Raw genomic sequence first — 23,616 nt, 5'->3', positions numbered from 1 at the left:
AAAGTGTTAAACTCTGCAGGGAACCAAGATGCAGCTTATGGTGCATCAGAATAAAAAGCATTTATTGCACATCGGATACATGAAACCTTGAACCTGTTACACGTAATTTTCAGAAACTTGCATGTCATACTTCCAAAAAAAGAACAAAACAAAAGCTAATTCTTCACCTGTTGTTAACACAAAGATGTTGAGCTTATTATTTGAGCATTATAGATGCCTTGATTGTAGTTGCAGATGTTGGACTCCAGGGGCACTGCATTGACACAGTGGCTGATACATGAGTAATATTGTACAAACTCTTTTATGCAGTCAGCATTTTGTACGGGCATGCAGTGTACCAAAGAGGACCCGAGTCAATCAGTGAAAAATCACATCCATACATAGATGGTTTGAGCTTGTCGTGTGATTTACCAGCAACATGTAGGAAATAGGAAAAGGGAACTGAAATACAAAATTTCAGTGATTCTGGCCCACTGCGGGTAGAGCCATACTGATATTCTGGCATTTAGAGTTTGACTATGATTTGATCGCTAATAGGTAGGGAGTGGTAGATATGGGCTAGCCTGTCTTCAGCAATGTGCCCACAATAAAGGGTTTTTCCTGTTTGATAGAAGTGACAGGGCCCGGGCAAGGCTCTGTCAAGGTGGTACACTCACCAGACTGTAAATAGTGCACTTCATCAGCCTTGTTAGAACGGAAGTTGAAAAAAATGGGTTGATCTTTATAGTCACAGGTCAAAAGGACAAACACTCAAAACCAGAGAGCCAAATCCAAGCCATACGTAGCTGATAAAACCATGGCTTGGCTGAAGCTATATTCACTTGCTTTTCCCCAACTATTGCTTCTCTTTAATTGAAATAATTGTCTCATATTCCCTGAAGATTTACTAAAAGCAGAGTGCAGTTTTTATGTTTTTTTTAATTTTTAATCAGTCTAGACATAAAATTGGGGCATCAGCTATTCAGTTTAGCCAGTCAGCCTGAAAACTTTAAGGCCCTTTTTTCCTCAAGCTTTTTGAGCTTTTTTTTTAACTTACTGCTTTCTGCATTTGTGTGGCAGCATCGTTTTAAGACAAACCTGAAAAACTCTGAAGCTTCCCTTTAATGGCAGTGCAAGCAGTCGTAAGAGCCACAGGGTGGCGCTGCGGCTGCCAAACCAACGTTCACTGACAAGCGCCTGTACCGAAGAAGTGAACGACGCAGGAAGCAAACCTGCAACTCCGGTGCAGCAGATCCAGCGTTCATTAAAAGCAACGTGAACGTCTTGCTCTATTTTGTTTTAGGTTGTTTTATTTTACGGAGTACCGCTGGATTTGCGTGTTAAATGTGACTTTTGTTTATGACGAGCGAGTTTCCCAGGGAGCCGCAGTGTCCGAGAGCGTAGCATCCTTAGCTAGCCCGTTAGCTTGCCGACATCAAAACAGGTCGCTCTAAAAGATGAATTTGGCCAAAAACAGAACTTTGCACCCGCACCTGCGCGACGAGGAGACCCTGCTGGTGGAAAACGCCATCCGACTGGCGATAGACTCTATCATAAACGTGCTGTACGGTGTCAGCAGCGCCAGGAGTCACGAGTACCAGCGGATGGTGGCGGACAGGGACAAAGAGATACAGCGGCTGGAGTGCAGGCTGAGGGAGATAGAGCGCGAGCTGCAGGTGCTCCGCCAGCAGGGATGCACCTGCGGGTTGTTTGGAAACGAGCACAGCCTCGCCGGGTCGCAGGCCCCCGGTGACCGGCAGAAGAGAGGGGAGAGCGGGTTTGGACCAAGCTGCGTGGACGCCGAGATCACAGCAGGGCAGCAGGAGTGTGAAATGAGCATCTCCTGTAAGTAAACATCCTCATTGTTTGGGGTCCCAAAGACCCCACCGCAGTATCTGTGTTAAAGCCGAAATGATTAGTCGATTAATTGACTAGTTGAACGACAGAAAAATAATGGGCAACTGCTTTGATAGTCGACTAATTGTTTCCTTAAGTATCCAAGCAACCAAACTGTGAAACTTTGCGAATATTCCCTGATTCCAACCCCTAAATTGAGGGGATATACTGTTTCCTTTGTCATAAATCATTGTAGACTAAATATTTGTTGGGCCTTGCACTGCTGGGCAAACAAAACACATTTGAAGATGTCACCCTTGTCTCTGCAACATTGTGATGGACAGTTTTTGACAAAATCTTGACATTTCATGAACTAAACAGTTAATTCATTGATCACAAAAATAATCTGCAGATAGATGGATAATGAAAATACTTGTTAGAGCTGCAGCTAACACATATTTTTATATACGTCCGTATACTTTTTTCCTGGCCTTACTGAACCTAATATATAGAAAAGTATTGAACAAGTAACTCTTCGCATTGTCACACACTGGGCTTGTACATTTGATTTAAGGTTACAATACCCAGAGATGAGCATAAAGTCTTTGTGTTACATGAAATAAGAAATATTTTATGTTTTATCTGTTATATTATATAGGCCCTACATGAAGAAAATCTTCTCTTTTCCAAAAAGAAATGTACAGTGTGTTATCTAACATTGTAACACCTAATGTTTGGGGTCCATCAGTCCTCAGAGACCCCTTATGAACAAACTGTTATAAAACAGAAATCCAAATAGACTTACCCGAGCTTTGGAAGCGGGTAGTGCCACGTCAAAAGTGCTGTCAACGCCAGTCACAGATATGGAGCACATGAACATCCATTGCGGTTAATCGTGTTTTACAGCTGTGGTCTCTTGAGACTTCAAACTGAAGTAATGTGTCATTTCCTGTGGTGGATATCAGTTCAAAGTCATACTTTTAAGCAATTCCTACAAAATTAGGAAAAGTCATGATGTGTCCAGGTGATTGAACAATGTTATTTATGCTTTTTTGAGCTGTTAGAGAGACCGGTGCTCTCCAGAATCCCAAACACAACATTAGAGTTAAAGAACATTGATTAAAACTGCAGTTACTTGTGTAAAAACTACTTAGTTTCGCAACTTAATGATTATTGTTATAATGAATATTTTCTCTATAAATTGTTTAGTCTATTAAATTTCAGAAAATGGTGATAATTGTCCATCGGAAAGAGCCAAGGTGATGCCTTGAAATTTCTTGTTTTGTAATAATACCAGTCCAAAACCCAAGGGCTGTCCGATCTAAAAAAATGTTTTAAAAAGCTGCAAATCCTTACATTTGAGAAGCTCGAACCAGAGAATGTTTGAAATTTGTGATTGCATTTTGAGCTGTTAAATTAAAGAACACCTTTTATTCTGCAAACTGAAGTACATTAAAATGTCAGCATATACATTATAATGTCTATGATAGTGCACATTCACTGACAGGAAAACGGGTTTGTCTCATAAGCCACTTCAGGAGAATGATGTGTGAGAGAAAGATGAATGAATGAGAGACTTAAATAGTTTTCATTTTTGGAGTTGAGGATAAAGGGGTCCCTCTAAATCTGCACACAAATTTGATGGACATTCTGTTTGTCAAAATTTATAACCGCTAATATACTCTGATTATTTTTACATTTATTTATTAGCTCTGACCTATAACAGCGATGCATCTGAGCTCTGTCACTCATCTACCTGCGTGGAGTCATTCATCTGAACTCGTGTGCCGTTTCTTGTCTCCTTTCTCCACAGTAGGTCTTTTTGCACGACCCCCCTCACACGTCTCCTCCCAAAGCCATGAGTCAGCTCCTCCGTTATCCCCCAGCAGAATGTACCTGGACCAGACCTGCACCTCCCACTCCTCAGAGACCTCAGGTGTATCCGAGGCAGCCAGAAATCTGCCCGCATCTCCCAGCAGCCTTGTAGTCAAAGAAGAGCCTTGTGATATCGACACGGTCTTAATCAAGTGGGAAATGAGTGAGGAGAGATTCGGGGAGCATCGGGAGAGCACGGGCAGTCCATGTCGGGACAAAGAGAGACCCAGTGTAAAAAGTAATGTATCCTGCTTTTAATTCCCGTTATACATAAATATTAAAACATTAAAAGAACATAGGGATTTATGTATTTAAGTGTGTTCTTCTGTTGCACAGATGGCATGTTCTGTAACACTAGAGCTGGGTATCAAACCTTGAATCCCAACCGAAATGCGTCGGCAGCACAGAATATCAAAAACTGTAAAGTATCACCAGTCTTCTTCAAAATACTTGTTCAGATTCTTGTTTACTTATTCTTTAATCAGATATTTCCTGATTAAAATCATAATTTTATAGCCACTTTGTTGAGTCAGAATTAATCACTGAGAATTTTTGTGTATTGTGTGAAACAGAAAAATCATGTTCAACAAAGTGGGTTATCAAAAAATGTCCATACAATACCCAGCCCAGTGTAACAGTGTTGGGAGGAGAATAGCCTTAGCTCAACGTCATCACTGTAAAAAATGTGTCGGCATGGTTTGTGGGATTGCATGACTTAAGAAACTGTTCATCTCTTCTGATCACCTTTAGGAAAACAGGAGAACAGAGAGAGAAAAAAGTTCAGGGAGAAACCTCAAGCCGACCCAGGCGGAAACCAAATCACAGAGGGAGAACACCTGAGGTGAGTTATTGCATGAACACAGACACTGAGCCAAATAACTGTGGTCTACAGTCACCTTATTAGGGTTGCTGCCTGTTTTTATTAAAGGGGTAAAGCCAAGATTAAACCCTGCATTTATTTTTCTGTGTATAATTAGTCAAATGTAGACAAAGCATTTTGACAATTAATAGTCAACGTGTTGTTGACAGACTAAGGCTGCAAGGATTTCTTTCATTTCTTTTATTTATTTTTGTTCTAGTTAATTTAGTCTATAAAATAGTCACATTAGTTTTTGTCTGACCAAATAAAATTAATTTTTTTTTTAAAAGCATCTCATGCTTATAAAATAGAAGCAAAAACCAGCAAATGTTTCAGCAATTTTCCTCGATAAATGACTTCAATGATGATGCATTTACCAAAATTGTTGATTTAATGATGCATGACTAATCAGCTAACTAAGGTAGCCTCAGAAGACCAGAACGCCATGCATGACCAAATAAACACTTGAGCACAAAAACTCCCAGGGTGCACTGAACATAAACACTTGATAAAGTCTAATAGTGTAAAAGTTTCTGATGTGGGATGTGTTGATGCAGAACTCAGGCCAAACACACTTGGGGGGGGGGGATTCACAGTCTGCTACTTTGACAAATCCTGCATTAAACACCACTGATGACAAGTCATACTTAAAAGCAGCAGCATGTGTCAGTAGATAACAGCAGAAGCCATTCAGCACTGCGTGGTTACATTAAGCAGACTACAGCTCGGCAAATTCACAGTTAAGTAGCTAAAGAGTATCAGATTTGTAATGGTGGTGTCAAGACATTCCTACTTATCTGATCAGAATTTTAAGTGCTTGGTGAACTACCCGTGTGTGTGATCCTCTCTCACCTCTTGACCTCCTCAGGAACAAGAAGAAGAACGTGCCGATGTCTGAGCTGCCGGAGGAGGCTCAGAGACTGAAGAGGGCAGCCTGGAGAGCAGCCTCCAGGCGCTACTACGCCCGAAAAATAGCCCGCCAACAGGCAAACCCCTCGCGCTCCGGCCCCTTCCCCCACATTTCGGCGTCGCAGTATTCACAACCCATCTCTTTTGCGGATAAGAGGAAGAGGACGCTGATATCTGAGTTACCTGAAGAGTCTCAGACGTTGCAGAGGGAGGCGTGGAGAGCCGCGTCCAGGAGGTACTACGCTCGAAAAATCGCCCGCCACCAGACCGACCCCACACAGTACGGACGCCTGCTCCAGGACATAGAGCCGTCTGGAGAAACACAGGGACCTAATAGAGCAGGATCCCACACCAGCAGCGGAGGAATAATGTGCAGCTGATAAATAGTAATGATGCCTCTAGAGATTCTGCATATTTAAAACTTCATTTCATTATGTTATGTAGAACACTGGACTATGTGAATGTTTGTATTTTGTTGATAGTTTTTGGTTGATTTGTCTCAGGTCTTATTATATTGTCTGACAGTTTGAACCTGGTGTTTTAACTTTAATCTTTGAACTGTTTTTTTTTTGTTTCTTAGTCGAATTATGCAACCGATCCTCCTGACAACATGGCTCGATTTACATCAGTCTGGATGTGATTTTTCCACTGATTGACTCGAGTCCTCTTTGGTACACTGCATGCCCGTACAAAATGCTGACTGCATTAAAGATTTTGTACAATATTACTCATGTATCAGCCACTGTGTCAATGCAGTGCCCCTGGAGTCCAACATCTGCAACTACAATCAAGGCATCTATAATGCTCAAATAATAAGCTCAACATCTTTGTGTTAACAACAGGTGAAGAATTAGCTTTTGTTTTGATCTTTTTTTGGAAAATGTTAAATAATAAAAACAAGATCATTTAAATGAGACTGTGGTATTGTCGTTTCCTTTTTGAAATCAATGAATCGCACCTGCCTGAATTTGTTTATTTTAGTAATTAAATGAAGATTATTTCCTCTGATTCAACCAACAATTATTTTTATATATAGGTATGCATTCAAGTATTTGAGTTCATGCAAAACTGAAGCAAAATGAGCTCTTTTGACCCCTGAGTGAAGAAAACTTTCTTTGTTCCAAAATGTCTCTTCTCCTTGAAATGATGCACAACAACAGTTCCATTTCTTTGTGTTTATTTTTAGATATTCATACACTGAGTGAAATCAGACACGCACATTAGCACGAAGGACTGTCTGCTGGTACATCAGGCAATATATGCATTCAAGCGAGACAACAGCCGCATGTTTCATCCAAATTAAGAGGCCTACGTGCTGAATGTGAGAAACAGGTCATCCGAATCACGAAAAAACACTAAGCACGAAATGTAGTGTTACAACAGTAAAACAACAGGGAGCCTTGGATATATTTCGGCTGATGTGTGCAGGTCTATGCCTGTTGTCTTTCTGTTTATAGTCACTGCCTCCCGACCTCCATGTCGTGGCTTTCAAACCGTCAACAGAGCGCTCCCCCTGCCCCCCAGCTAAAAAAAAGAAAGAAAGAAAACAAACCCACTACACAAGGACGTCTCGCAACAGAGGCTGTCTGTCCCTCTGGAGCCCAATATTACGCGCGGCCGATGTAGCACAAGTGCGGTTACTACAGCATCACATACAGGACCTGTGGGTACTGGTCGCTCCCTGACTCGATGCTGAAACGTGATCTGCTGGACAGCTGCCGCGGCAAATGCTCAGCGGGGACACGGCGTGCGTCCGGCTGGAGCTCCGGCTGTGCGTTGGTGTTGAAGTAACGCGACACACTTACCCCCATGGTCCCAGCGTTGAGGTGGACAGCCGCGTCTGAGCAGACAACGAAGGCTTTTGTCCCTTTTAAACTGACATGTGGCTTCTTAGTTCTCTACCTATCTTTTTTTTAAATTCTGTTTCCACTACAAGCCACGGGGAGGACGGGGCTTCTCGTGTTGCGCCGCCTGAGGCTGGATGTTCCAGAGAGGGAATGCGGGGTCTTTTAAACCTGCAAGAGGCTCAGGTCTGGACACGCAGGAAGGCAAACGCCCATCCTGTTTGTGACTCTGGGCCGCTGTAATATGCGACGCAAACATCACAGGCATCAGTCAGGCTGAGGAGGGGACGGGATTGTCCTTTCACGCTTTGCTGGCAGCTGCGTGTGGCTTTTATTGTGGGGAAAACAGCCTCAACCGCCGGGCGCAGTCATCCCTCCACCGAAGAAGCCGCTGGATTAGTCTGAAGGGGTTTTCGTATATACAGCCCATGTTTGTTTGTGCTAGAGGGCTGAACGTATGACTGGAGCCCGGATAAGGGACCAGGACTGTGGCTCGTTGCAGGAGTACTTTTGCGCACTGAGTGGGTGCGTTTACAGCTCAGGTTCTTGCCTGCTTGACCGCTACTGTTGGTCAGAGAGATGGTTATTCTGTGCTACATCGCGGTTAGTATTAGCACATAGATATTTAAGAAAGAAATATTTTTAAATGCGTGAAATCAACGGCTTTTTTGTTTGCAGTGCCATTGCGCCATTTGGAACATTTTTCGCGTGGCACTTTGCTTTCTAATGGACTAAAGAATAGTCATTCTCTGAGGGTGACTTTTAATTTTTGACAACAACTGGTAACATTTGACAGAATTATTATTATAATTACCTTTTAATCTGGATAAACGTCTCTTTTTTTCCCTCCTGGAGCCTTTGCAGAGCTCCCTGTGCCTTTGGATGCACCTGTGCACTTTTGGAGAGGCCCATTCGGATCCAACGCTTTCTTTTTGCGCTGTTGGATTCTACACTCCCGAAACATTTTCCTTCGAATTTCTTTGTTTCAGTCCACAAGAAAGTGGTCTCCTTGATTCATAAATCCCACAAATGGACTATTTGTAGCCTCCAAAAGATGCTCCGGGGCTTGGCAAAGCCACTAAAGGCGGCTGAAAGTCTCTGAGAGCTCAGCTGCGCACTGACTGACAATTGTTCATCAGTTTTAACTGTATGACTACTGGATGGACCAAAACAAGTTGAAACCATAGGGGTAGACCTTGGTGTATTTGAGGAGTGGGCTTTACTATTTAAGGCCATTGACATGCCATTTGAAAATGGTATTTTGGAGTTTATGTGTGTTTGGGGTCAAAAGGGCCATTTCTGGGTTTTGGGGGCTTTTGGGGCTCTTTAGAAATGGTCTAGCACGATTTGGACACCCCTACATATTCAACATACATGGAAGTGTCCTTTTTTGCAGGGATTGCTGGGAAGAAGAAGGAGGCTGTCGAGGTTGGGACTTTGGAGAGGGAGGTATAGGCAGAGCCACTCTCAAAAGGTAAGAAATCCTCTGTCCTGCTGAGGCCAATGGTGCCCAATGTTGGCTGGGAAGCAGATTGAGACTGTGTACTCCAGTTTTAGACAGAGAAATGGAGGTTTTCAGGTGTATTTTGGTGTATTGGCAGTGTGATACAGCAGGGAGGGTAAGGGCATTATGGTGTGCATTAACAAGGAAATATGGAGGCACGGCTAGGGGGAGCCATAGCTGGGCAGGAAGGCAGCTGACTAGCCCTGAGCCGTTGGAGAGAGGATGTTTTGCTTGTTATTGTACTCACAAACATGGAAGAAGTCCGGATGACACGGAGAAATACGTTTATCTTCATTAGTATAGTTATTGTTTGAACTGTATTAGCCTCAAGGTCTGTACTTCCTCAGAGAAGACTCCCTACTGCCACACAGGCTGTGATCTGTAAAGACAGAGAGCAAACTGTCATGTTGCATGAAGAGGAGGCGCAGAGCCATTCACACAGGTCATGGGAATTTAACTCATGTACTTCAGGAACGATTTTGATGGAACATATAATGTGTAGATTTGGATTAGCCCACAACTGCTCTGATCACAGAAAACATTCAAGATGGCCACTGCAGGGAAACAGGTGAGAGCAGCCTGACACTTCCTGGTCAGAGAGACACAGCTGCTTTGTTTACAACCAGCACGCAGTCAAGTCCTGCTTCCTAGCAGTGACTTTAACTTTACATCTTCCTATAGCTAGTTTCTCTATAGACACACAATAATGCAGAAGCTGAGTCACCGAGCCACAACTTTAGGCTAAGACTTTCTGACTGAGACTTGGTTTGAGTGTTGTGCCGTCTGATGTCTCTGAAGGCCATGCTGTCACAGAGCAGTGATTGGTTAAGAGATGGAGCAGATTTGAACTCGGGAGCCGTAGTTACTTTAATTTATTTGCCATTAATTAGCATATTTATTGACCTAAAACCCACAAACTTAGAAATCAATCCTTGTTTCTCTTCAAAATTATTTTTTTTAAATCTCAGAATGATCAAGCTCATTCGTTAAGAAATATAAGTGAAGTTGAAAAGTCGAATTAGGAAAAATTTCATTTCCACAATGGGTTAATTTAGTGTTACACATAAAATTGCAGCTGCAGGAAGCCGCCAGATTCGCCAAAATCATACAGTTTCTATTAAATATGGCTCAGATTATTCCCGCAGGAATAAAAAATCTAGAATTTGATATTGGTGGTGTTTCAGAGAATTACTTTATGTCAAAAAAAAAACAGCAGTTAACCCTTTAATTACCTGCATCTCGTCTTGCAGACTGCCATATTGTGTTGAGACATGGAGGGTTTTCTTTTGTGGGACATCATCTGTGGAGACAAGGGCACACAAATGGAAAATATAACACACATGAATGTAATTTGTTAATTTAGTGATAATCATCTACCACCTGTGAAGCAAAAAAACTAATCGGCAGCCGTAAAAGTAAAAAATAAAAAAGTGAGACATTCACGCGCAGAGTAGATTGCTTTCAGTGTAAAAGCTGAAATTATGGGATGAGAAATGTTTTTTAAATCTTCCAAAATTGACATTTTAGGAGCGTCATATGGGGATTTCATCTCATCTTACAAGATTTTTCAAGTGTAGGCTTCACAAGTATTAAAATAATTTAAACTTTTACCAATGTTTTTTTTTTTTTTTTTTTAAATTATAGGCATTTAAATACATCATTTAAAGTTAACCTGAAGGTAAAGGGTTAAATCCTGCTCCTGAGCGTCACTGCTTTCAGTCCAAAGTGGTGGTGGTGCTGAAATCAGACTGTAGATGTGATGGGCGTGTCTGCCGTTATAGGTAAATTACTGCCCCCTCTGGTGGACACAAGTATTTAAAGAGAAAAGAAAGCAAAACCAGAAACCACTGTCCTTTACATCCGCGTGTCTCGGAGGCCTGTCTGAACTCGCTCGGGCCTTTGTGGGGCCCCGGTGTCGGCACAACGCGGCTGTCGCGATCACCTCTGCGACCGGCATGCACTCCTGCAGGCCTGCCGAGCCGTAACTGACAAGTTACAGAGGTGTAGTAGGAGATAACAGGATACTTCCCACTCACTCACTCACTCACTCACACACACACACACACACACACACACACATACATACACACACACACACACACACACACACACACACACACACACACACACACACTCTCTCTTCTATTTCTGTTTGAAGCGGTGTGAGTCCTTGAACTACATTTAGCTTTGTGGCGGATGTCACTATCATGTCACTTTATCATGCTTCTGTTTGTGGGAAACAAACAAAAAAAAACAAAGCCAAAAAAAAAAAAAAAACCACTCCTGTGTGAATCCTGCTTTAACAAATGACAGGTGTCAACAGAGACTTTCTCGGAGCCTCCAGCAGTCAGTCAGCTCACACAGTTTGAAGTTTTAATATCTAAATTCATCTAGAGTAGCTTGAAACCATATTACAGTCTGGATAGTAGGTCCTGTTACAAACTAAACGTGTATAGTTTAGTGTGTAACAGGACCTGCTATCACCAACTAAACGTGTATTACAAGCTCAGTCACTTGTCTCATATTTGTTTTTCCACTGAACAATTTGTTTTTCCAGCTGAAGGGTTTTCTCTGCCCCCGCCCGTCAGCTGCCGCGAGACTCTCAACATGCCTTCGTCGTTCAGCGCGCTGCTGCCGCCGCAGCTGCCGCTGCCGAGGAGCTATCGGCTCGGCCCATAGAAAGACACAGAGAGCAGCCTGGTGCTGAAAGGGCTCCAGTGCTGAACGGAGGCTGTTAACTCCTTCACTGCTGAAACCTGCAGCCATCAAGGGGGGGGGGGGGACACGCTCACTTCCTGGTCGACAGACAGACAGAATGAGCCAAATCGTTGCTATGCATGTTCTGTGTTGGATATATATATATGAATCACTTCTCTGAGTCCCTCTCTGTCTTTTGTCTCAGGAATCATCCGGATCAGGACCAGCGTCCCTTTCGCACTTTTAACAACACAGGCTGAAGCTGCTGTGTGAGAAACTCGATGTAAGAGGCTACAACTCTCCTCCAACACATAACCAGCAGCTTACTGTCACAGTCATTTGTCCATCATGTTGGAATATTCTGCGAAAACAACCGTGAAATGCTCTTTATCTGCGGCTGACAAAGCAGTCAGAAAACACTGACACTGGAGTCAGCTGATTTATGGCTGTGAAAGTCAAAGAATTATAATGCCCCCCCCCCTTTTTCATGGCTGTCAAATTAAATTAGCAGTATACTGAACATGAATCTCATAATTATGGTTCAACTATTATTTTCATTGTCAATTAATCTGCCAGTTATTTTCTTGATTGATTGTTTTGTCTGTAAAATCTCAGAAAATAGCCCAACTATAATTTCCCAGAGCCAAAGTTGGCGTCTCAATTTCCTTGGCCAACAGTCTAAATCCCCAAGATATCCAGTTCAGTACCATTCTGTTTATGACAAAAGAAGCATCAAATCCTCACACACGAAAGGCTGGGGGCGGTGGATCTTTGGCCCTTTTTTCGCCTGGAAAAAAAGTCATCAAAATTGCTGCCAATTAATTTCTTTTGCTCAATTAATCGACTAATGGTTTCAGTTGTAGTCATAGTACGGAGAAAATCAAAGTGGCGTATTATTGCTAAGACAAAAACGTGACCTAAGAGGACGAGCCACGTGACATCAAATTACTGAGGTAATCTTTGCTCTTCAGGAAAGTTTAAAAACAAACGAATGTCAAGATGAGTAAACACATGGACGATGCTTTGATTTTCATGTCCATAACGTCCTGATAATTTCCCAGTAATTTTCTATGAAGTTTCCTGGCAAGAACCATGCAGTTCCTATGGGGAAAATAGCCATTCAAATATTATTAATATATTTAATAATTAATGAATATTCATTCATTACTGATTATGGGAAACTGACCTGTACTGACTAAAAGAGTCTCTAAGCTACACAAGCAAATAATTGGAATTAATTAAAAGTGTGACAGTTGAACAACGTTTCCATTTTCCCTATAATTAGTAGCAAATTACATAGTTTTTTCAAGAAAACTTAAATACAGACTCATAAAGCGATACCAACATTCATCCTAAATTTACTTTATGGTTACCAGCTATGGCACTGATGAGTGAATTGTCAGGGATTTGGTTGCAGTTTAAAATCCCCTTGGTTGAAATACCACCCACAAATATCTGGATATTTGGTGTTTGGTGGCTTTTCTAGGCTGTTTTCAGGCAACTATTGGGTGTATTTAAAATAAATGATGTCTTACTGTATTTATCCAAACCGTAAATTACTGTAAACTAATAAACCAATAAAAAACAAAAGTAACTAACTATATTCAGACATGTTTTGTTACGATTTATGCAGCAGCTAATACAGACCCTCTCACCACAACAGCCTATTTGCTTCAGCGCATCAACTTTGCATTATCCAGTTGCTGTTTTAATACAACTGTATGTCCTGAGAGGAAATCTGTACCCAGAATGCATCATTATGATAAACGCATCAGGTCCAGTAAACTGTGATTTTTCCTCTCTCACTATCAGACGTCCACATCTTCACACGGTGACCTCAAGCGCTGAACAATGATGGAAGAGGAGATCATTGACGACCGGGCCAAGCTGAAGCAGGGCCTGGTCAAAGTGCTGGAGTGCGTGGCCACCATCTCCTCGGCAGCGGCGGTGGTCAACCCCATTTTTGGCGTGGCTGGTTCCCTGATCCGGGTGGTGCTGCACCACGTCGATGATGAGGACATCCGCACGCTGAAACGCGAGTTCGGCTCAGTCAACCGAGCGCTGGACCAGCTGTCCCAGCAGAATCGCAACACGCTGGTACAGATCAAGAAGGAAACGCTGGATGGCCAGTACTGTCAGGTGGAGGAGAACCTGAAGAACCAGTTCAGAAAGTTCATGGAGATGGTGGAGGCACGGCCGGAGCTACGCGAGCGCAAGAAGGACGACTTCGAAGAGAGCTACGCCAATGACTTGGGCGACCAGAACCTGCACACACTCTATGATGGCGTGGTGGGTAAGCCGAAGCTGTTCAGCAGGCCCATCCTGGAGGTCTACCTGAAGCACTCGCAAGGCGACCGCCCTACCATGGAGCGACTCTGCACGCGCCTCACCTACCTGTTCTGCATCGGGCTCATCGCCCTCATGGGCTACGCCGCCATCATTGGAGACGACGAAGAGAGTCTGAGTGAGGACTGGGCCGCAAAGATGGAGCGTGTGCAAGAGAAGATGCAGGAGGCTCTGAGCAAGTGCAAATGAAGCAGCAGTGTGAGGAGGAGCTTTATTTTCTCCCCTGCTGCTTTTCCTTCAGATTTAGGACTCACAGGTTCACATTCCTGCTGTACCTCCTTCCTCTTCCTCTTAGCTTTTACTCACCCTATAAGCACTTTGTATGCATCTCGGGTCACCAGTTGAGAACCCAGTGATAAAAATGAGCAACAGTGTGTCTCATTATTTAAAAAAAACAAAAAAAAAACCAACAGCTAATTTATCCAATCTTTCTGTATATGCAAGTGGTCTTTGAGTGGTCTTCATGTAGCTTCTGTCCAGGTTGAGGTAAAGACAACAAAACGATTGTACAATATTTATTACAATATTTGCCCATTTTGTATTGGCTTGCGCATCACAATCGGCAAAACTTCAGAGATGAATTCTTCAAGTTTTGTTGTAAATCTCGCATTGCAGTACTGAGATGGTTTCAACTGATGCAGAAACCTTTGAGGTTAAAATCAGCAGTGGGATCATTACAAATAATCATAAAACTACACTAAGAGAGAGTCATTTTGGTAATGTTCATCAATTTTACACTATATGCCATGCAAGATTTCACATCTGCAAATGAGCCTTCAACAGAAATGTACCAGGCTTTAGTGTGTCACATTGCAATGTACCACACCCCATAATGCACTTTCGGAAAATGTCTGCCAATTTGGCATTTATTGTAGATTTTGTGAAATACGTGTATAACACTACAAGGAAAGAGTATGTTGGAATGGGCAAGTGTCCTACACTACCCTGCCTAGGCTGCGGTCCTATGACCATAACACCACTACGGGGCCTCTGGTGAATTCTTAGACCAGACTGTATCTGATTTTTTTTTTATGCCATGTCATCGATGAAAGAACGGCTATTAGACAGACTTTTGGTCGCGCAACAGAGTTATAACGATAATCTGTGACGCCAGGAAGGCACGCTAAAACCAAAACAAGGAACAAATATCCCAAAGTTTTCTGAGCTATGAATGTAACTACAGCGATCCAGTCACATTATCATATACGCCATGTGCAACACAATATGTGCCACAAACATTATAGGCTTCTCGTGGAGCTCATGATACGCCCTGCATGTGCTTTCTCGTCCAGCACTAAATTTAATCTTTTTTTTTTACACTAATTTCAGATGCTGCTGTGATCAGTTATTGACTTCTCTTTATCTTTAGTGAACATTTTCAGTGACAAAACTGACAACGCGAACAGTACAAAACAAAATCAGATCTGTTGTATTACTACGTCTGGCAAAATAAACACTTCACCACAGCAGGATACACTAGATACAAACTAAATGTATTTTATCGGCTTCTATTTTCTCTACCTTTAATTGCGTCATGTTGATTTTATACACAACTGAGGTATTCGACTTTTGATATGTGGTATTCTTGGAAGTTTAAACGACACTGTAGGAATCCTTCCCCTCTTGACTTGAGCAATTCTGTCACTCTTTTATTTTCTATTGTATGTGTACTGCAGCCTTTTTAGCAATGCAGGAGGCGCACCAAGTGTCGTTGTATTACATAGATAAAATTATCAATGGGTTTCTTTGGTGTATGGTCATTTTGAGCCTATAAAACATTAATTGTCCATTATCACTTTTTTTTTTTTACAGTTAAGCCTGAGTATCACGATAAAACTTTTATATCTTCACGCTCTTGTCACGCACTTCATCATCTGACCAACAGTGCCTAAATGTGGTTATTAGTTTTGTATTATTGTTTTTTTCTTTCGAGGGTTTTTGGCTCAATCGTTTTAAGTAGGCATTATGTTCTGAATGCTCTGTGTGCTACAGTTCATGTTTAAACTTGTAGTTAAAATAATATTTGTAAATGTGCATCTTTTTTGCTTTAGCAAACTGGTGGTATCCGCAGTACCAGACAGGTTTGGATCACTAAAGAACGTCTGATTGTCATTAATGGTTTTCAAACTTAGCAGTTTGTGTATTTTTTTTATAACGTTTTACTGAGGTCCAGCCCATACTACTCTCATCCTTTCAAAACCTAACTCTGTGTTAAACTCATTTATTGGGTCCATGCCAGGGCACATATCTCTTATTGTTCCAACAGAGTCCGTATACGCTACACAAATATAGTCGAAATGCTGCTGTCATGCGGGAAACTTATATGAACCTCTTAAGGCTTTTTTGAAGTGTCGTGTGTGTGAATATCTTGCTTTTTTTTTGTTATGGATCTTTGATGCCTGGTCGTATCTGCACCTCTATAAATAAACATGCTTGAATAATACTGATTTGGAGTGGTTAATTCTTTATTTAAGTTTAAGTAATAAAATGTGATTGTCCTGCCAAAAATCTGCTCCTTTATCCATTGAGCCCCTTCCACAGTGTGGACAACAGCTATGTTAAACTGAGCTATATGCAAAACCTTCACAAGTTTTAAGTACTGTGAGATATACTATGTGGCCAAAAGTACGTGGACAACATGTTTCGTCTGAGGCTGTTCCATTTAAAGAAAATCTCAACGCTACAGCTTCCAACTTTGTGGCAACAGTCGTCGTTTCAACGAAACAGTAACCCTGTGCACAAATCCAGGTCCATGACGAAATGTTTTTTCCCCCAGTCTGGTGAGCACGGATCTCAAGCCCATCCAGCACCTTTGGGATGAAACTGGAATGGTGACTGTGAGGCCAAGCCTTACCGTCCAGGGCCGGTGCTGGACCTCACTAATGCTCTTGGAAATGAATGGTAAAAATTCCTGCAGGCAGGTTCCCAAATCTGGCGGAAAGCCTTCCGAGGAGAGTGACGGCTTTCAGAGCACCATATTAATGCACGTGGTTTTTGAATTTGATCTTCGGCTATCACCGATGGGTATAATGGTTGGGTGTCCATATACTTTTGACCATATTGTTTTTGTCCTTGGCAAATTTAGCCATTTTAAATCTGTAATGAACCGTCTTGAGAACACCACGAAGGCACAAAAGAAACGCCTAAATACATTGCAAGTATGGGAAGAAACACACTATGTATAAATTTATATAACTACTGTTACTTTAGAATCGAGAATTTGCAAATTTTTCAATAGAAAATATAATGGAATAAATGAAACAATATTGAATGTGCTAACAATTGTGACTCTCTACTGCAAAACTCTCTCTGGCTCTAATGTTGAATAGCAATTATACACTGAGGGGAAAAAAAAACACACATGTGACAACGATGGAGAAATCCCAGTGAGTGAAATGAAAGTGGATAAAGTTACAATTGAATGGTGAACATTTGTATAGTTTCAAAGTAAATTTTACTTTTGGGGCATTTTATTTTCCAAAATATTTGTATTCATTCTCGATTCAATGTTTTTTGATTTGATTCTTTAGAGATGTTGAATAATATTGGAGCGAAAATCTAATTCCACACACTCACGGCAGAATATTTGTGCTGGAAAATAAGCATCGTAATCTGATCACAGTTTGCCAAGGTCATGTATTTAAGTTTCTGCTTGTTCCAACTCTTATTTCCACTTATTCACACAGCAAAATGTTCAAACACACCTTGTTTTGTTTGCTTGCTTGCTTGCTTGTTTTCTCGTTTATTTTTGACTGAATCAGTCCAAAAGATTAAATATTAAAAGGGTATTGTCCATTATTCTGTCTGCCCCCAAAAAAACTAAAAAATATGCTAAAAATACAATAATGGAAAGTTTGGAAAACTAGAGCTCTTTACTGGTATTAAATATGTGGGGACAACCTGTGGGAAATGTCCTCAGATGCCGGAGATCCAAGACGGATGTGTCGAGTTGCAATTTACCGATGTGTACACAAGGGGGCGTGAGTGCTTCACTCGCTTCCCCAGTGCAACTGTTTTCACTGAGCTCCCCGAAGGCCCACGGGACTGAGGCATCACATCTGCGTTTCCAAACTGACTATGGAGCTATTAAAGCCAGATCCTCTACGTGTCCTGAAACAGGGCAACGCAAATTCATTGACAGGATCCAAGAGGGGGGGGGGGGGGTAAAATGGGCAGGACATGGCCGGGGTTAAGTACCTCTGGTATGGGCCTCATGCATCCATTTCCAGCTGAACAGGTTTGACTTACAGCTCAGAGTGGGGGGGGCAAGAACAGGAAAATGTGCTCTGGAGGCGTTTGAAATGCAGATTACGGAGAGACAGAGATGGGAGGCGATTACCTGTTCTGCAGGACGACGGGTGCCTCTGAGCCACTGGCGCGCGTCGTCAGGCAAATGGTGGTGCTCGTGACACGAGCTCGTTTGGGAGAATCCATTCTCACCTGAAGAGAACGGGTGTCACTTCGGGAATCCAAGTTAAAGCCTCGACAATGTACAATCGAACTGAAATCCCCATACCCGAGGTGAGGTCCTTCACGGGTTAGGAAGCATTAAAAAAAGGTTTGCGTGATGTGTCCCTGTTGAGGGAGCTCCAGTTCGGGCTGACACTGGGCGCGTCGTGTGCGCACAGATGAGGGGGATGTGAGGTTTCTTCTGATCATCACTAAATCCACGGACTGATAACGAAAAAAATAAAAAATAAAATAATAATACTACATTCGGTGTGAAATAAAAATTTCTCACCGGGTGTCTTAACCGCATGTATTTATATTTGTGACCAACCAGACTGGGAGATGGGTGACGCACGTCGGTGCCGTAGTTATAAACGAAGACCGTGCGCTTGGCAAATTCGCCCCCAGCGCAGTAAATATCTTCCATGAATGTGACAGAACAATATTCTGAATCTCGTTACAAATCTCAATGTTTAGGGTGTAAGCTGCAGGACATCCGCTCTGTGATCTGAGGTGCGTTTGTGGGTTCTTTTTTTTTTTTTTTAAAGGTGATGATGTTATATCAGGTTATCATACAGACGCTAGAAAGAAAAAAAACCCAACGGCGGTTTTGCGATCGTCTTACCTCGAGTTCGGAGCCTTAAACATTCAGAGCAGCTGAAGCGCATTATGTTTGAGGAGCCATTTTTGCGCCAAGTGCGCAGTAAGACCTCCGCTCAGGACAAAACCCCGTCGAAAATATGCGGGAAACGCTTTAAAGACAAAAAAAAAAAAAAAACAATTTCAATCGGGCCCCGATTTGTTGAAGAGACCGAATATTCCCTGTCATGGTGACACGAAGACTGAGAAGAAAAAAAAATGGAACCGACCACATTAGCGCCGCTTGCAGTTTGCGCTGTGCCCCCCACCCCCCTTTTTTTCTCTTCCTCTCTTCCTCTCTCTCCCCTTTGCAGATATTAAGTGCGCATCTCCTCCCCTTCTCCGGAGCCTGTTTGTCCTCTGGGTTTTTTTTTTTTTTTTGGACCCCTCCTCGGCTCCACAGTGGATGAGAGCACCGTGGGAATTCCCTCAAACTCTAAGGAGAAGAAAAACCAAACGGAAAAAGACAAAAAAAAAACTTGTTTTTCAGCTGTTGGAGCTCATCGGACGTGGAGGAGCAGCGCGGGGGGCTTTTCATTTGAGGTACAGAAAAAACGCCGTTATTACAGAACTGTGACCGTCCTTATCTTCCATCGGGAGGAGTGCAAGGTGCTGTAAGGTGTGTCCGATGCTCTCATCTGTGCGTAAAAAGCCTCCCGTCGCGCGTTTCGTTTTGGGTGCGTGTGCCAGTTAAACACGGCGCAGTCCGGACGCTTGACAAACCTTGTCTTCCTTTATTTACTTAAAAAGGTTCTTTTTTTTTTTCTTCTGACAACGCACCCTTCTTACTCCCATGGGTGCAGATTTTGCTCCTTTCTCCCTCTTCGCTAGAAATACTGCGCATCAGAGGGCTTTTTTTTTTTTTTTTCAGATCCGAACAAACACACCAACCAAACCAAATAATAATGTCAACGTTAATTTGCGGAGAAGTTGGGTGACGCGGCGTCTGGGGTCCACCCACAGACGGACGTCTGAACGGAGACGACAGGGTAATTTATGTGTCAGGTGGCGAGCACGGATGAAAGGGGATTTTTAAACACGGTTGGGCCTCGAGTCTGCTCTGCTCTGAAATGAGTCGTATGCAGACTCAAGGGCATCCGTGTCGTTTTCTCATCCAAGTATCTCAGGCCCCCATTTTGTCTACGTGATATCGTTACCTGCTTCCCCTTTGGGTGTGTAGAGTCTTTGTTTGTTTGTTTTTCTGCAGTAACAGGATTGAATACTTAAAATATCACAGCTTGCCTGATCAAGATTTGAACAAAATCCTCGTTGAGTAACTGCATTTGATTCTTTACATATTATTTCTCTTCAAACGTGAAAAGGGGAGGTTTCTCCATGTGATCAATTTAAACTCTCTGTCATATATTATTAGGAGGAAAAAAAAAATTACGATGTATTTTATAACCTGCTGGGATTCTGGATTTTTAACAATAGTGCCAAGTTTCAATAGACATTGGTCTTTTTATGAGTTAAGAGAGACCAAGGTGCATTAAAGAGCCTTTACAAGGATAATTTCTATCTGTAAATTTGTAAACACATTTTGGCGCCACTGCCTTCATTATAGTAAGTGGGTACATGTTAATAGTCATCACTGGTGGTTCTCAATGAGGGGTTTGAGACCCCTCCGAGGGTCACAAGGCAAATATAAGGGGTCGTAAAAGGATTAGTGTTACAGGAAAACCAAAAACACTGTTCTGCTACGTACATTTTTATTCTGTTTTGGCCTTTTATCCAGTCTTTGCTTTTTTTTCTTGTCAATTCTAGATAGAGGGCTCTCCTCTGGTCTCTACCTGTTATTCAAATCTGAGAAATTTAGTGGGGGAAAGAAAAGAATGGTGGAACTGTTCACAAGTTGTAATCCTACACTTCCTGTGAAGAGGGTTTGCTTGGGACTCCTTCTCATGGACATCTTAACTGAATAAAGACTTTGGCCTTTCTGTTGCACACCCCCTTATCTTCCTCCCCAAGGTTTACTGATGTTTGACAACAGATTTTGTCCCTCTGTGTCTCAGAACATGTCCAGTTCATTGGAGAGGGTTGTGGCCCAGAAGAAGGAGGCCATCGAGGCAGTGATGGATATGTTTGAGAGGGGGGCCGAGGTGTTGGCCAGCGCCGTGGGTGAGCTCTTCCCCCTCTGTGAGGCCGCTGCTCCGGTTCTCCGCCTGGCCTTAGACAATGTCCTGAGCAAAGAGGTCTTTTACGTCAAAGAGCAATTCCTGACGGTGAGGAACAAGCTCGACGTGCTCTCCACCCAGCTGGAAGACATTGACTGCGAGATCAAGAAGGGGAGACTGGACTCCCAGTACTTCTCCATGGAGGAGAACATCAGAAACCAGTTTAGGAAATACATGGACATCTTGGAGGCAAAACAGGAGTTCAGGGAGGTGAAGACCAGGCTTTTTCTGGAGCACTTTGCTAAAACGGGGGGAGAGAAGAACCTGTTTGTGTTGTATGATGCTCTGATGGGTACTAACAGCTTTGGAGAGTCAGTTTTACAGGTGGTAGACAGGTAAATTGTATTTTGGGTTTTTTTGCCATATTTAATTAAACATTTACTGCAGCTCTGATCTTTTACTACCACTCTTTTGCATGACTTTAACTCCTGTGCCAACCTAAATATTTGGGCTTATTCAGATGCACCAATTTCAAATTACTCTGGATAGAAACACCAGATAAATACATTAAATGTAAAAGTAAATGGTTCCCCTGTCTTGCAGGTATGTGGCGAGGAACCGCCGCCTCCTGGAAGATTTCTGTGTCCGGATGAAGGAGCTCTTCTGTTTGGGCCTGATTGCTCTGCTGGGCCACTGTGCCTTAACCCAAGGCCAAGAGGAGGAAGAGGACAAAATCCAAGAGTGGAGCAGCAAAATCGAAGAAGTAGAATCCAGGATGAAGACAACCATTGAGTCCTGTATTGCTGCCTTCCCAGATCAAGCAAAATTAGATGCCCAGCACCACCTGCAAGACAAGGACGAAGAAAACCTGCAAGATACGACTCAGCAGCTTCTAGAGTTCTTGGTGAAAAAGTATGATTGGGTCAGCTGGTCAGTGAGGCTAATCAACCATTCAGGAAGCACCTACCGCAAATGGCGAGCAGGGGAGCACTTTCATCACGTGGCAGGACAGAACTGGTTCGAGGTGCTGCAGGTGAATAACATAAACCTGGTGGTGTCGTACAGCACCAAACCCCAGCCGGTGCCCCGCGACAGCATCCGGCAGGCGATGGAGGGCCAGGGGAAGAAGGGAAACGCCCCGGCGGTGGTGGAGGTGCTGGAGAAGCAGCTGTGCGGGTTTGTCGTTCACGCCGTCAGTCGCCACAAGGAGTCTGCAGCTGCATGGAGCTTTCCAGAGGGATGCCACTACTGGGAGAGACACAAGAATGTGGCAGTGTGTGTGCACTCTGAGTAAAGCTGTCACATGTTTAAGATTTTAGCATTTTAGCATCCCTATTGGAAACATTGTATTTCAGATCTTTCATTAAAAGATTTTAATCACAGATGCACTTTTATTAGCTTTCAGGATTGTGCAAACTCTTTAAACAGTGGATATTTAAATTATAGACATTTGATTTATTTATTCATGTTGCGTATGTTGTTGTAGCTGTTTAAATATTAACTGCTTGCATATTATAAACTGTCACTGTGTATCTGTATTTGTAATTTGAGTTACTAACCGGTTTCTTTATAACTATATGAGTTTTTAAACTAACACTGTACTGTATAGAAAAACAGGGAGTGTCTAAGCCTTTACTGTGCCTCAGCAGCATACAGTAATAATCCAGTCCCCCGTGAGAAATGGCTTCTGCACCTACAGCTCTAAAGCGGCGGTTTTGCTGAGGCTGCATCTACAGAGCTGTGCTCCCATTTTGCCTCTGCTCATCAGGCTGGCCTACATAACTCTGACAGGGAGCACAGAGGTTACTTTCTCAGGCATGAAGAACAAGAGGCTTGGAGTCTGGCACTGGGGATGCGACAGTGTGCCTTGTGTTCCAAACACTTTCAAACTACTGAAAACTAAACCCCAGTGCTACCAGTGCTGTGCCTATAATTAGGTAATGGTTTGTGTTAGCTGTTTCTGGCCTGATGAGAAGTGATTTCATCTGCAAGACTCTTCACTTGTGCATTTTATTTTTTTTAACATTTGGTGATAAACCATAACTGCTGTGTTGTTTTGCTCTTCCCAGCCAAATATCATGGTTATTCTTTAATGATTTATGTTTGATTTTCTGCCTATGTGGGTGGAATTTTACTTTATCTTTTATAACATCCGCGCTCACACTAAACACTCACACTTTTTTTTTTGGGGGGGCATTTTTCAAAAAAAACCACTGTGATTTTTACCTGAAATTTAAAATCACTTCACTCCCCGGCCCTCTCTCAAAACAAACACACGACTTGTTGGAACTGGGGAGGTTTAAATGAACTGTGTTATGCCAAATGGTGATATAGAGTAGTAAAATGGGTATTTATTCAGAATCAAAATGTCATGTAACAATACTTAAACCACATTAGCTTCTACATGCATAGCAAATCTCAATAAAATCAGCGCATGACTGATGGTCGTCTTTCTTTTTAGGCTTTATGACAATTAATGACCAAATACAAATTGTTAATGGATGTGTAAACAAGTATAATCCAATGTCTGCCTCTCTTTTCTTGTACAAATGTGATTTAGGCAGC

At 42.5% G+C, this 23,616-nt stretch overlaps 3 protein-coding genes across 6 annotated transcripts; all 3 read left to right on the top strand.

Annotated features, from left to right (window-relative positions):
• The first annotated feature begins 1,131 nt into the window (after positions 1–1,131).
• Positions 1,132–6,374, top strand: LOC120783629. 3 transcript variants are annotated; one of them, XM_040116725.1, is made up of 5 exons: positions 1,132–1,824; positions 3,629–3,928; positions 4,441–4,531; positions 5,418–5,844; positions 6,039–6,374. In XM_040116725.1, exons 1-4 carry the CDS (start codon positions 1,437–1,439, stop codon positions 5,836–5,838), a joined length of 1,200 nt encoding a protein of 399 aa, XP_039972659.1. In that variant the 5' UTR covers positions 1,132–1,436; the 3' UTR covers positions 5,839–5,844; positions 6,039–6,374. The 3 variants fall into 3 exon arrangements, with proteins under 3 accessions (XP_039972659.1, XP_039972660.1, XP_039972658.1); XM_040116726.1 differs by having other exon boundaries at positions 3,632–3,928; positions 5,418–6,374; XM_040116724.1 differs by having other exon boundaries at positions 5,418–6,374.
• A 2,324-nt stretch (positions 6,375–8,698) lies between these two features.
• Positions 8,699–16,277, top strand: LOC120784626 (protein rapunzel-like). Its single transcript, XM_040118573.1, has 3 exons — positions 8,699–8,776; positions 11,709–11,786; positions 13,316–16,277. Exon 3 carries the CDS (start codon positions 13,355–13,357, stop codon positions 14,036–14,038), a length of 684 nt encoding a protein of 227 aa, XP_039974507.1. The 5' UTR covers positions 8,699–8,776; positions 11,709–11,786; positions 13,316–13,354; the 3' UTR covers positions 14,039–16,277.
• Positions 16,278–19,301: 3,024 nt separating this feature from the next.
• On the top strand, positions 19,302–22,822 carry LOC120783644 (protein rapunzel-like). 2 transcript variants are annotated; one of them, XM_040116755.1, is made up of 4 exons: positions 19,302–19,480; positions 19,809–20,109; positions 20,950–21,446; positions 21,655–22,822. In XM_040116755.1, exons 3-4 carry the CDS (start codon positions 20,953–20,955, stop codon positions 22,343–22,345), a joined length of 1,185 nt encoding a protein of 394 aa, XP_039972689.1. In that variant the 5' UTR covers positions 19,302–19,480; positions 19,809–20,109; positions 20,950–20,952; the 3' UTR covers positions 22,346–22,822. The 2 variants fall into 2 exon arrangements, with proteins under 2 accessions (XP_039972689.1, XP_039972688.1); XM_040116754.1 differs by lacking the exon at positions 19,809–20,109.
• The last annotated feature ends 794 nt before the right edge of the window (positions 22,823–23,616 follow it).

This window comes from Xiphias gladius, chromosome 22 (assembly GCF_016859285.1).
Source record: "Xiphias gladius isolate SHS-SW01 ecotype Sanya breed wild chromosome 22, ASM1685928v1, whole genome shotgun sequence".
NCBI lineage: Eukaryota > Metazoa > Chordata > Actinopteri > Istiophoriformes > Xiphiidae > Xiphias > Xiphias gladius.
Note: the sequence above shows the minus strand (reverse complement) of the source record. Positions and strands in the feature narration are given on the sequence as shown.